Raw genomic sequence first — 12,191 nt, forward strand, 5'->3', positions numbered from 1 at the left:
GTACCTACAGGATATGTGTGTAAATACACATGCATTCTATTTTGTGGGCTTGTTCAGTTATTCAAGGTATTGTTAACTGGCTTAATGGTGTAATTTCACTAGCTGGAAATGTGTTTGTTTGCTATGTGCTGATGGCTGCAAAAGTTTTTAAACGGTTTTTTAATGGAAATATTTTCTTCTACTGCCTGTTCCAGGAGATGTTTTAGTTGATCAGTGCAGTTATATGCAATACAGAGAACTGTAAAACAAAACATTTTAAAAGCAGAAATTCTACTTTAAGTCAACGTTAAAATTATTGACATGTAAAACTGCAGTGCACGAGGAGCCACTTTTGAGAATGTGACTTAATGGAGCACATAGATAAGTGCTGTGCTAGATATGAGGGATGCAGGGAGGAGATGGAACAAAACCCAAACATCAGAGACAAGGTCCTGTTTTATCCGGTCTCTGTCCTGTCTTAACTGTGAATTTTTTGTTTCTTTACCATCTTCAGTAACACATGGATTGCGAATGGACTTTGTAAGAAGCATTGTGCTGTACTGCCCCTGCCCGAGTAAGCTCCCGAAATATCCGTGCACAGCTCAGATGTTGGATCTTGGCTCTGTAGCACCAGGAGCGAACTCCTGTATTTGTTTTATTTGCGCTGAGATGCAGTGACAGCAAAAACTAGAGCTACTCATTTTCACATACAATTTCTGTAGTGTGAGTGTGTAAAATTGTCTGCAGAAACACAGCAAGTGTGTTACTGTGCTGTAGTTTAATTTCGGAGTGTCATATCAACCATGGTTTTATTTCTTAAGAACCTCTTTGTAGTTTCTGAGTAGCTGGTTGATTTTTTTTTTGTTTCTTTTTGTCTATTCTTACCAAGTACCCTGACTATTCAGGCTTTGTGCAGGTAGTGCAGAGGTGTTCCTTTTCTCACTGTTTTTTGGATGGCTAGGGCCAAGAAGTGCTGAGATGGTGAAAGCTCTTCTTTCCACATCTGCAAGCTTTTTCTGAGAGATAAAAACTGTCCCTTCACCAGATGGAAGTCTTCTGTAAAGAAACCACCTTGATAATCTGCCTCAGAGGTCTGTTGAATCTAGTGTCTAATTGCCCTCAACCTTGTACAAGACTGGAGGCCAAAAGAAAGTTAGGTATATGGTGTGACATGGTTCTGGTAAGACTACCTCTGATAGCTCTACTGTAAATACAGACATGAATTGAGGGCATCTGGGACTGGGTCTGTGGATCGTCTCGGATGTAAGCATGTTGGTCTGTTTTAGAAAAGTACTGCTGAGATCTTCATATTGAGAATTAGTGAAGTATTCCATCTCTGACATTTGCTTTGGCACTAGAGGGGATCCTTCCACAAGGTCCTTTTGACAACTTGTTACGTAAAGTGACTAAGATGGTACTAGAGCAAAGGTGAATATTGGTAGCAGAAAAACCTACCTTGGCACAAAGTTGAACACGTTTCTCTGTACAAGTGTTTCACATCTGAGCCTGTTCCTTTCTAGACAAACTGACTCTACCCAGCTTTCACTCAAAATCCAAAAAGAGAGGGACTTCCATTGTTGGAGACTTGTCCCATTTTGAAGAAGATCACCTCTATGCAGTGATCACCTAATTAATAAGGAACAGCATAATTAGGAGTAACAGGATCTTATATTTTGGAGATTCTGGCTTATTCGCGTGTGTTTATGAAAGCTGGAATTACAGGTCTGTTGCCTGTCACTGGTTCTTGCTCTTCCAAGGTTTTCTTCTAGCAGATCGATAGGTAGCTGCTAAACAAGTGTTCTTGCACACACATAAAGGCGTTACATATGTACCAGTCTGCATTTTAACTTTCCATAAGAAACCAAATAAAAAAACTAATGACATTAATTAAAAATGTAGTTCTCGATTCCTTCTGGGCCTCAGGCTGGAGCATAGCTACGTCTCATCTGTTGGAGATAAAGGAAATGTCTGTGTCCTCCTGCTGGGTCTGGTTTGTTGTTTGATCCCACTGATCTCGGTTTAAGTGCTCCAGATTTGCTTACCTGTGCTTGATTCCAAATTTTTTAATCCTCTGAAGAACAGTAGCATTATCTGCAGAGCTCTCCAGTATGGAGGGTCCTCCTGAACTTTGATCAAGCTCTTCTTGAGTAAAATTATTGTGCATGAAACAAAACAAACTTGAAGGATCGAGTGGCTATAAGCACCTGGCGTTGCAGTGTCAGTATGAGATATAAAGCAGTCAAGTGTCTTGTGGTTTTTTTAATGGCAAAATTAAGCAAATTCAGTGGCTATCAAGAGCTGACCTGAGCCAAAGGATTATTGGTGCTGGTGAGACATTGGTAAGAGGGTGACTGCTTTGAAAAAGTTACCCTGTTTCAGCTCTTCCTTGATCTGAGCCACCTGGCAACAGTTAGTAATTCCACAACTTCTAGTCTTTTCCGGTCTAATAAAGTTGTTTATTCTTGGACCATTTCTTCAGTATGATGTAGCTACTTCCTTTCAAGAATGAAATGCATTCTCATTGAGAACAAAATGGATTGAGGCTCAAGTACAGTTATTAGGTATGAATTTCTGATGGATAGAAGTTAGTAATTTGGGGATTTTTTGAGCATGTTTTTTTTTTTTTCTTACTTGTAGCTTGGCTTTCTTCCATCTCAGACTGCTGAATGTAGTCTCTTTAAGGTTGCTTCTGTGTATCTTTGTCTACCAGTTATTGATGTGGACATGATAATCATAAAGTATTTTAGAGTATCCTTATATCACTTGCCTCAATGAGAGTCTGTTTTAAAATAATAACAGAAGATCTCGTAATCTTCCTGCCTGCAGAGCCTGGGGGTAAAGGAGACCTTTTTCAGGAGTCCTCCTAGTATAGATGAGAAGGAGGCATTGGTGTGGGTTTGTTTTTAAGAGTCTCTGCTGGTTTATGCCTAGACTCTAGCGTAGGCAGGACTGATGGCATTGTTTGTGCTGTTGGGTATGCTGCTTCAACTCTTGAGTCTGTATAGATGAGAAGTTCTGCTACACAGTTCAAGAGGATGGGTGATTGCCGTTAAGCAAGCACTGAAGAATGAACTCTGAAAATGTCAGAAGACTTTAACTGTTCTTCTGAAAACGGTACAAGAAGTTCCATGAGCCATGACTACAGGAAGACTGTGAGGCCAGCATGGAAAAGGTTGAAACGTGATCTCCATCTTCTGATTGCTGGATAGCATCTCCAAAACCCTTTGCTGGTTCTGCAAAGTGATTGTAATTGCCTGTAGATCTCTGCAAAATTAAACTCTCAGGAGGATATGGGAACTCCTAGCTGATGGCTTAAACGGTCTTGGATTTGGATCTCAGTCTGCAGTTAGATGCAGATACCAGCTTTATAGTGAGGTACATTTTTCTGACAGTCTGAGAACTGAAAAAGTACACAAGGTAGAGGTAAGTATCATATGTCAAAATAGTGTGATTAAATTGGTTTCTGTCAGATACTGCACTGTAGATTTTATGATACAGGTTTGGTTAGGGGAAGAAATACATTGCGATTTTTCAATTTTTATTTTTTTTAAGGCACATGCCTATGATCTAACTGGAAGTGAAGCAAAACAAGTTCAAAAGCCTCTAGCTAATACTCATTTTCAGAAGCCTGTTCATTAAATTATGTTCCTGTGAGCACTTATCTGGTATTCTGATTTGCTATATAAAGTCCAAGTTCAGTTCATGCCTTAATTTTAAAAATTCCTATCTTTGGCCTATATTACATCAACTTTTTTTGTTGTCTCCCATGAAATATCTTGGAGCCTGACGCTTTAGCAGAAGCTGCCTGAATCCTCACTTTAAATAATGAGTTTGGTTTTCCAGTGATAGCAATGACCCAGTTATCAGCCTTAAGAGCTGATTCCAAAAAACTTGACCATGTCTTCTCTCAATTTCAGTGACTGTGCTGTGTTCCAGTACCCACGAACTTCGTTTATTAAGCTAATTAAGTTTGTGTAGTGGGAAAGGAAGGAAAATAATGTGAGGCTTTAAAAAGCTGGAGGGAGATAAAAGGATAAATGGCCAGCTCGACCAAGTTGTATTGTTTAGTCTGAGTCCCTGAAGACCTCTGGAAATTTATCCCAAGGAAAACAGATTAAAAGATGTCTAGTGAGAAGTTTGTTGCCTGTTTTGTCTTCTCCAGACTCTATCAGTAAAGCTGAGTCCCTGCAGTTGCTTGTTCAGGCAGGCCCTTATGTGCCAAGGAAATCCTTCCTGGTTCTTCTCCACCTGATGAAGTTTAAGGTGAGGCATGATGATACCATGCCTTCTGCTTCTGCTGGCATTGGTTTACATCCAGTGGTCTTGTATGCTTTGGTGCTGCTTTCCTCCAGAGCTGCTTCAGCACTATTGGATAAGTCATTTTCCATCCATCTGCTGCGGCATGTTCATCAGTTTTGTCCCTCTCCTCTGTTGAGCTCCCTGAAGGTGTCATGGGTGACACTGAGGACCAGCACCAAAGTGCATTGCTGCTTCTGCGTTGTGGTCCTGAAGAAGGATGAAGTAGCATCATCACCCCAGCTACAAGAGATGGGATCTCTCTTAATTATGATCATGGTGTGGAAATGCACTTTCTTCTCTGAATCCTCACTGGAAGGATGGCCTCTTCACCACTGGTGAGACTGCAGGTGGTATATCCACCTGCTTACAGAGCTGTTGGGTGCTGGAAGTATCAGCTCAGGTTTGCCTTTCCCTCCTCCAATAAACAGTAGGTATAGAGCCTGTTCTGTAGCTCGAAAGCCGATACCATTGGTTGTTTCTCTTTTTTGACCTGAACTGGTGTTTTGGTTTGAGTAGGAGTAGCCATCTCATCTCCTTGGAGGACTACATATCTTTGAGGGACTCATCATCTGGGAATAGGAGGAGCCTGGACCAGGTTACCCTGAAGATGTCTTCATGGGGAAGACCTACTACTGCCTGCTACCGCCCTCTTCATGAGACATCAGCAGGCAGGCTGATGACTTGTTGGAGCATTACAGAAGAATAAACCCTCTTGACCAGGATGTTCATCCTCTACTTCCAGATGCTGGGGCAGGCATTTTTAAGACCGTTTCTGAAGTAGTGTTAGTGAAGAATAAGCAGATTCTAAGTGTATGAGCACATTGGGTCTGGGAAGAAGCTATTGACTGCAGCCTTGCTTGTATGGGCTCCAGCAAGGCTTCTTCATAGATGTGATGGTGTGAAAGGACTTGTTGGCAGTGGCAAACATCTGTTAGTCTCCCAAGACAACTACAATTACAGCATGTTAGTCTGGTAGATCAACTTGATTCCCAAAGGTACTGGAGAGGCACGCATTGAAGTGAATAACTGCTTAACTACCAGAAGTGTTTCTGACTGAATTATTTAACTTTTGTCTTTGCTGTTGCATTTCCTTGCAGATTGGGGGTCTCGTAGGTGCTTACAGAAATGGACACAAGCTGGAAGCATGTTTGTATGCTTTACCTGAAATACTGAAAATGGCTTGACTGAGCTGTGGTAGAGAAGGCGGGTAGAAGCTGTTTCATCAGATGCTTCTGATTTCCCAGTATTTGCGTGCTTACGTGTTTGTATTAAATTGTGAGGAAGAAGAATATAAGTTAAGCAGTAGTCCAGCTCTTCCCTGCCCCCTTCTTGATGGCCCAGGAAAATGTGATATTTTGCTGGTGCCAAATTGCTTTCAGCAGAGGCATGCTCATATGATACACGCTAGAACCACTTCTGTTCCACCTCTTGTTTCCACCCCCACTTACCAGCAGAAGTGAATAGCTAGGAAGATGGGGCAGGACCTAGGTTTTCCAATAAGAAATTGGAATTAGATCTCTCTGGTAAACCAAAATACGTGAATTAGCTCAGAAGGAGTCAGTTCATGTTCTGGTCCTAGATATGTTCATGATTCTAGTATGTGCTAGCTTTGTCACCCCTGCAGCTTAACAGAAATACTGACTATTGTTGGAAGACCATTTGCATTTTGGATCTTTTGCCTGAAAACTCAATGAAGAGTAACATAGAAAGTATTGTTGGTAAAGAGGAAGTAAATGTAACTCAGGGTTTTAGATGGAGAAGTGCTTAATGTGCTAGTCAGGACCAACCTGGTTGATCTTGGAAACAGCATCTCCTGACTGACAAAAAGTATGGCAAGTGATGGAGGCTAAAACAGCAGCATTCAGTGCATCCTAGGGAGGTATTTAGCTGAGAGTTTAAAGGTGAAGTTCATGGGCATATCATCTTCAGAGATTGTCTAGCCAAGAGCAAAGCATTGCTGCTTGTTCAGTGGCACATGGAGACAGACACTCGCAACAACCTTGTTAGTCATAGTGATCAGCATGTAATGTGCTGGCTGATGGCAGCTAGTTCTCTGGTGACTTTTAAAAATCAATGGTAAGTTTATATTTTGCCTCTTCATACAGGTATACCTGTTGTAGTGAATAATCTAACTTGTACCTTTCCAGCTGTTGGATCATCATCTGCCAAGTTCTACTTAAGTTGAATATACTTAAACTGTCGATGCCTCATCTTTTCAGTAGAAACTTCCTGTTGTGTAGAAGGACAGCCGAGACCTTCAGAGTCTGACTTTATCTTAGTACTGGTCAGCAAGCATCTGACTGGTAGAAACCATTTCTATAAAGCAGTAACGAATCCACTATGATAGTCCTGTATTTGTAGGCTGGTTTTGCTCAATTACAACTATTTCTGTATTAAAGTGTTCTGTTGTGTGGGAAGCTGTGGGGGAGGATGTCCTCTGTTGATAAATATTACTCACCTAAGCTGGGTCACACAGGCTATCTATTAGGTTTGGCTACTGCTTGGCAAAATATGAGTAAAAAAGTCTCTTTATGCATTGTGAATACAAGTTTAATGCTTGTTTAATTTATTGTCATCTGCTTTTTTTGTAGGTATGACTGTTTTAATACCAGCTTTTGATAAGGAGTGACTTCGAAAGCTTTATTGGTTAAAACTGAGTCTGAATAGTACAGTTCTGTGTATTGTGTAGGACAGTTGGTGAAAATGTCTTTGCTTGCAATGTAACCAATGATGTATTGTTGTCCAAACAAGTTTTGTTTGGTATTACCAATTTGTTTTTGACCAGATGATTATATTAGTCTAATTTATGTGCTACTAGTTGAATATTAAAGCAAGCTTGTTCTTTGTGTTCTTCCTCCCCCAGGACAAAATGTTTCACTTTTGGGTAAATACATTCTTCATAGGACTGGATGAAAATTCAGACAAAGTAGAAAATGGAAGTCTAGTTGCAGATCAGGAACTTGATGGTATTTTCAGTACAGAGCGCTCAGATAATGATAAGGAATATTTAATCCTTACATTAACAAAAAATGATCTAGACAAAGCAAATAAAGACAAAGCCAACAGATATTTCTCTCCAAACTTCAAGGTCAGTATATATTATGTGTAAACAAAGCTGAAAAGCTCCATGACGTTATCTGATTTCTCTGTCTTGCCTTATGGAGGAACCATTTGAAACTGCTGCCTGTAGAAATTGCATTTCGTGTATTAGTATTGCCACCACTTACAAAGCTAGAAGCTTTGCTAAGTTTGTCTGCTTTTTGGGAAGTCGATAAATGTTTAGGGACTGGGAGTAAAAGCTTCGGGTTGTTTCAGGTATTCGTCAGAGCCGTTAGAGATGAGTACTAGGAGAGCCAGAGACCCAGGTAGCATCTTTCCTGTACCAGCTGCATTGCCGTGAGTCCTGAGCTCTACACAGTAATTCCTCAGTTGATTTGCAGAGATGCTTGCCTCACGGGAATACCTGTGAGTTCAGCTTTGAGGAATATGAGCCATTGCCAGCACCGTTTTTAAAAAACGAAAAAGGCATTTTAAAGAATTTTAGCGTTTTCTAACTTGTTCATAAACTATTAATTAGACCCCAGCAGCCCTTGTTTGACGGTAATGGCCATAGTTGCTTCTTGGAATGTTGCTTGGATCAGACTTTTAAAACACACACACACACACGTGTCACCAGTTACAGAGTGTTTTGTTGATTCCTGTGCACTCTTACTACAACCTCTTTCTGTGCTCGCAGATATCTGAGAGCTAGGATGATCAAAAAGCTCTGTGTGGCATGGGCTGCTGCAGTGGCGTGGCCGCTGCTGGAACACAGGAGTACCGCTGGGGTTGGTGGAAATACGCAGAACTCCTTCAGCTGGGCTTGACAAACTGCTGCTTTGTCAGTTCTTTATTTTGTCCGGGGTGGTAGGGAGAGGCTGGCTAACTGCAGAAGAGCTTTTTCTTTATTTCCTTCTTTCCAAAGTAGAGAGGAGCACTTGCATGATTCGGTGTAGCAAAAGGCACCACACTGTTAAAAATTGCATTGTTGCCTGTGCTCGGTTGAAGTCCAGGTTCCCTTTTAAAATGTTGTTTTTTCCTTTCCCAGGTGAAGCTATTTTTCACAAAAACAGTAGAAGAGCCATCAAATCCAGAGGCTAGCAGTTCAACTTCTGTAACACCAGATGTTAGTGACAATGAACCTGATCATTATAGATACTCTGACACCACTGACTCTGATCCAGAGAATGAACCTTTTGATGAAGATCAGCATACGCAGATTACAAAAGTCTGAATATTTTTTTTTATCGGAGATAAAAAAAACCACACACAAAAAAAACCAACCACGAAGAGTGATAAACTTGAATAAACTGAAAAAAGGACCTTTTTAAATGGCAAAAGGACATAGTGTCAGATTACCAATTATAGGAGAACAATTCTTTCCTGACCAATCTTGTTTTACCCTATGAATCTACAGGGTTTGACACTTGTCCAGTTGGAGGAAAAAAAAAAGGTTACGTAGCTCTGATATGTATATAACTTTTTGTGTCAAAAGGACATTAAAACTTCAATTAGGAACTATAAACATGGCACTTTCCCATTTTATTCCAGTTTTATAAAAGTGGAGACAGACCTAATGTGTATACGTAGGAATTTTTCCTTTTGTGTTCTGTCACCAAACAAAGTTTCAAAAATATACAGGTTCACATCCTGCCCCTTTTTTTGCACTTGTGTGGCAACAGAAAAGTCTGCAGTTGGCTAAGAGATGTTTCTAGAAGGTTTTACTACATTCTAATGCATGTATTTTGGATGGGGGATGAAAAGTAATGCTCAGAAAGGAATATAGTCTGCTGGAGCTTGGCCTGTGTACCATATCCGGCTCTTTACATGCACCTTTCTTTAGCATGCTACCGTAATTCATCCTGGACAATTGAAGAGTCGCCGCTGTCTCTGCTTGTTGTTTGTGCATTTTATTTTTTTAAGTGTAATGGTGCTAGAAAAGGCAGCTAGAGGGAGTGATTCTGTATAGGGGTACAGGAAATGAACCTTCACAACATCCTAAAGACCCACAAATGAAGGGAGAAAAATTATTGGGGTCACAGAAAGGAAACACAGCAACAGTGACTTAACCATACAAATGTGGAGGCTATCAACTAAAATACGGGCTTGAAACAAATTGTTACAAAATTTGACAATGAATTACTGTCTTTTTCTGAATTATAATGGCTGCTCCATCTCCTGTGTAATCAAGGCCAGTGATAAAAGCCAGATGTTATTAGCGCATACATCAGTCAACATCTTATATTATTAGTTTTTCAATCATATTCCTGCTGTGAATACTTCATGTGCTGCCTTGCAAGCTTTTTTTTTCTCATTAATATAAAAATACTTTGTAATAGTGCACAGGAAATTTCAATTGGAGATTCTCCAGGTTAGTGTTTGTTTTGAAGATTTACGATGCATTTATTCAATCAAACCTCTGTCAGCCGTTCCACCCCTTTGACCTTACATATTCTATTACAATGAGTTTTGCAGTTTTGCACACTTTAAAAAAAAAAAAAAATTGTCATTAACTGTTAGGGAATTTTACTTGAATACTCAGTACCTACGATGTTTTGAAAACAGACATTACACATGGTGATCGGAGGGCTGGAGCACCTCTCTTATGAACACAGGCTGAGAGAGTTGGGGTTGTTCAACCTGGAGAAGAGAAGGCTCTGGGGAGACCTTACAGCCCCTTCCAGTACCTGAAGGGGCCTACAGGAGAGAAGGGGAGGGACTTTTTACAAGGGCCTTTAGTGATAGGACAAGGGCTAGTGGCTTCAAACTGGAAGAGGGTGGATCTAGATTAAATCTCGGGAAGAAATTTTTCACTCTGAGGGTGGTGAGACCCTGGCCCAGGTTGCCCAGAGAAGCTGTGGATGCTCCATCCCTGGAGGGGTTCAAGGCCAGGTTGGAGGGGGCTTTCAGCAACCTGGTCTGGTGGGAGGTGTCCCTGCCCATGGCAGGAACTAGATGATCTCTAAGGTCCCTTCCAACCAAAACCATTCTATGATATAGAGGAAACCAGTGTGGCAGTTAAGTTCTCAACACTCTGTGTATATGAAGATGTGTACTTTTAAAATCCCAAATACATTGTTTGCTATTAAACAAATAAAAAGCAGCAAACCACCCAACAAATTAGATTTCTAAACTGGCAGTGTTGTATTGTTTGTAGGGATATAGCCAGGAGTAGGGCTTGAGATTCACTTTTGGTATATAATTGACATGCCCGGACTGCAGATGATTTAAGAGTACAGCTGCTGTTGCATACAAATGTGAAGTACCTGACAAAATTCTCTCTAAAGTACACCATGAATAGCTGTCCTCGAATCGACGCTTTTTTTTTTAAGATGTAATACACCCTTCCCCTGCTTTTAATTAACTTATTGGTGCTGACATTGAAGTTCAGTAGCTGTGTTCTTGCCTAGATAACACCTGTGTATGGAATCTGTAAGGGCCCTGTACAACAGCATTAATGGTAAGAATTTGAATGAGACAAGGCAGGACTTCCAGTAATTACTATTGGTAAACAAAGGTATCAAGTGCTTTTTTTTTTTTTTTAGTATCTCTTAGTCAATTTTACTCATCAGATTCATGATTCTAACTTCTAACAAAGCTGATAAATATTTTCTGACTTCTAGGTTTAATTAGACTTTAATAGCTTAATGGATCAAGATTGCTGGTTCCAGTGCTCATTATTCCCACTGTTATTGACAAGCAGGAGGTGGTTACCTTGGGATGTGATGTTTAACTCTTTCCCTTCGAACCGTGTTTCACCTTGTCTGTTTTTTAACAGTTGAAAGTTGTGTTGGCTAATAAACAAAAATGTTCATGCTTTAAGAGTATTTGGATATTGACACTACTCCGTGTCCCACTTTGGATAATAAAAATTGGATTGGTGTGGTTCCGGTATGTAACGCTGAGGGCTGGATTGGAAATCATGAGGCAATGGGCTTTTGCACTGTATTTTTCCTTTGGAATGTGAAGGTTGGAATGAGGGTTTTGATTATTTTTTTTTGTTTGTTTCAATGTCTTTTGAGAAGCCTTGCTTACATTTTATGGTGTAGTCATTGGAAATGGAAAAATGGCATTATATATATATTATATATATAAATATATATTATACATACTCTCCTATACTTTATTTCAGTTACCACCCCCATAGAAGTTGACAAGAATTACTATGACTGAAAGGTTTTTGAGTCCTTATTAAAACTTTATTTATGACAGTATTCATAATTAGCTTGAATTGCATTCTGTAGGTAATCTTTCCTTGAGTTTCTGGACTGTATGCTTAAACCTTTTTGGATGTGCAAGAGCTTACATGTCTGAAACTACTTGGAGGCATCACTTTGGTAAGAGCTTACTGTTCGGCCCTGAAGCCATCCCCTAGTCATTGGTAGCCCCACTCAAAATATTTGCCACAGCTATTAAAGGGCAGTTGTATAAATAGCATCGGATCGGTTCCTGTGGCACACATTGTAAACTGGAGTTTACATGCAGCATCAAATGTTTCAGCTTTCAAAAAAAAAAAAAAGAGAAAAAAAAAAAAGGATGCTAGTGTGCAAGTTCCATGTTTAGTCATAGCAAATGTGTGCAATATGTTAACGATGCCTGTGGTTGCCACAAAGTGCCTCGTTTACCTTTTAAATACTGTTAGAAAGTGTCATGCATGCAGATGGATGGGGTGGAACTGTGCACTAAAAGGGGCTCCAACTGCAGTGTTTGGCAGAGCTGCCTTTCTCTGCCAGTTCAAATTTTCAGTCTGTTTTCATATAGCGCGTATATATATATAGATACTAAAAGAAAAAAAAAATCAGTCTGTTAAGCAGCCTTACTCTGATTCAGCCTCTTCAAATACTATTGTGCTGTGCAACAGTGGCTCTGTGTGT

At 40.1% G+C, this 12,191-nt stretch overlaps 1 protein-coding gene across 1 annotated transcript in view; it reads left to right on the forward strand.

Moving 5' to 3' along the window:
* Positions 1-11,137, forward strand: part of PTEN (phosphatase and tensin homolog) — a 53,337-nt gene extending 42,200 nt beyond the window's left edge. The window contains exons 8-9 of the mRNA XM_074154515.1: positions 7,142-7,366; positions 8,366-11,137. Of these exons, the coding sequence (XP_074010616.1) occupies positions 7,142-7,366; positions 8,366-8,551 (411 nt within the window). The 3' untranslated portion in view covers positions 8,552-11,137. The remainder of the gene's footprint in view (positions 1-7,141; positions 7,367-8,365) is intronic.
* The last annotated feature ends 1,054 nt before the right edge of the window (positions 11,138-12,191 follow it).

The sequence above is a fragment of the Numenius arquata genome, chromosome 10, assembly GCF_964106895.1.
Source record: "Numenius arquata chromosome 10, bNumArq3.hap1.1, whole genome shotgun sequence".
Classification (NCBI taxonomy): Eukaryota; Metazoa; Chordata; class Aves; order Charadriiformes; family Scolopacidae; genus Numenius; species Numenius arquata.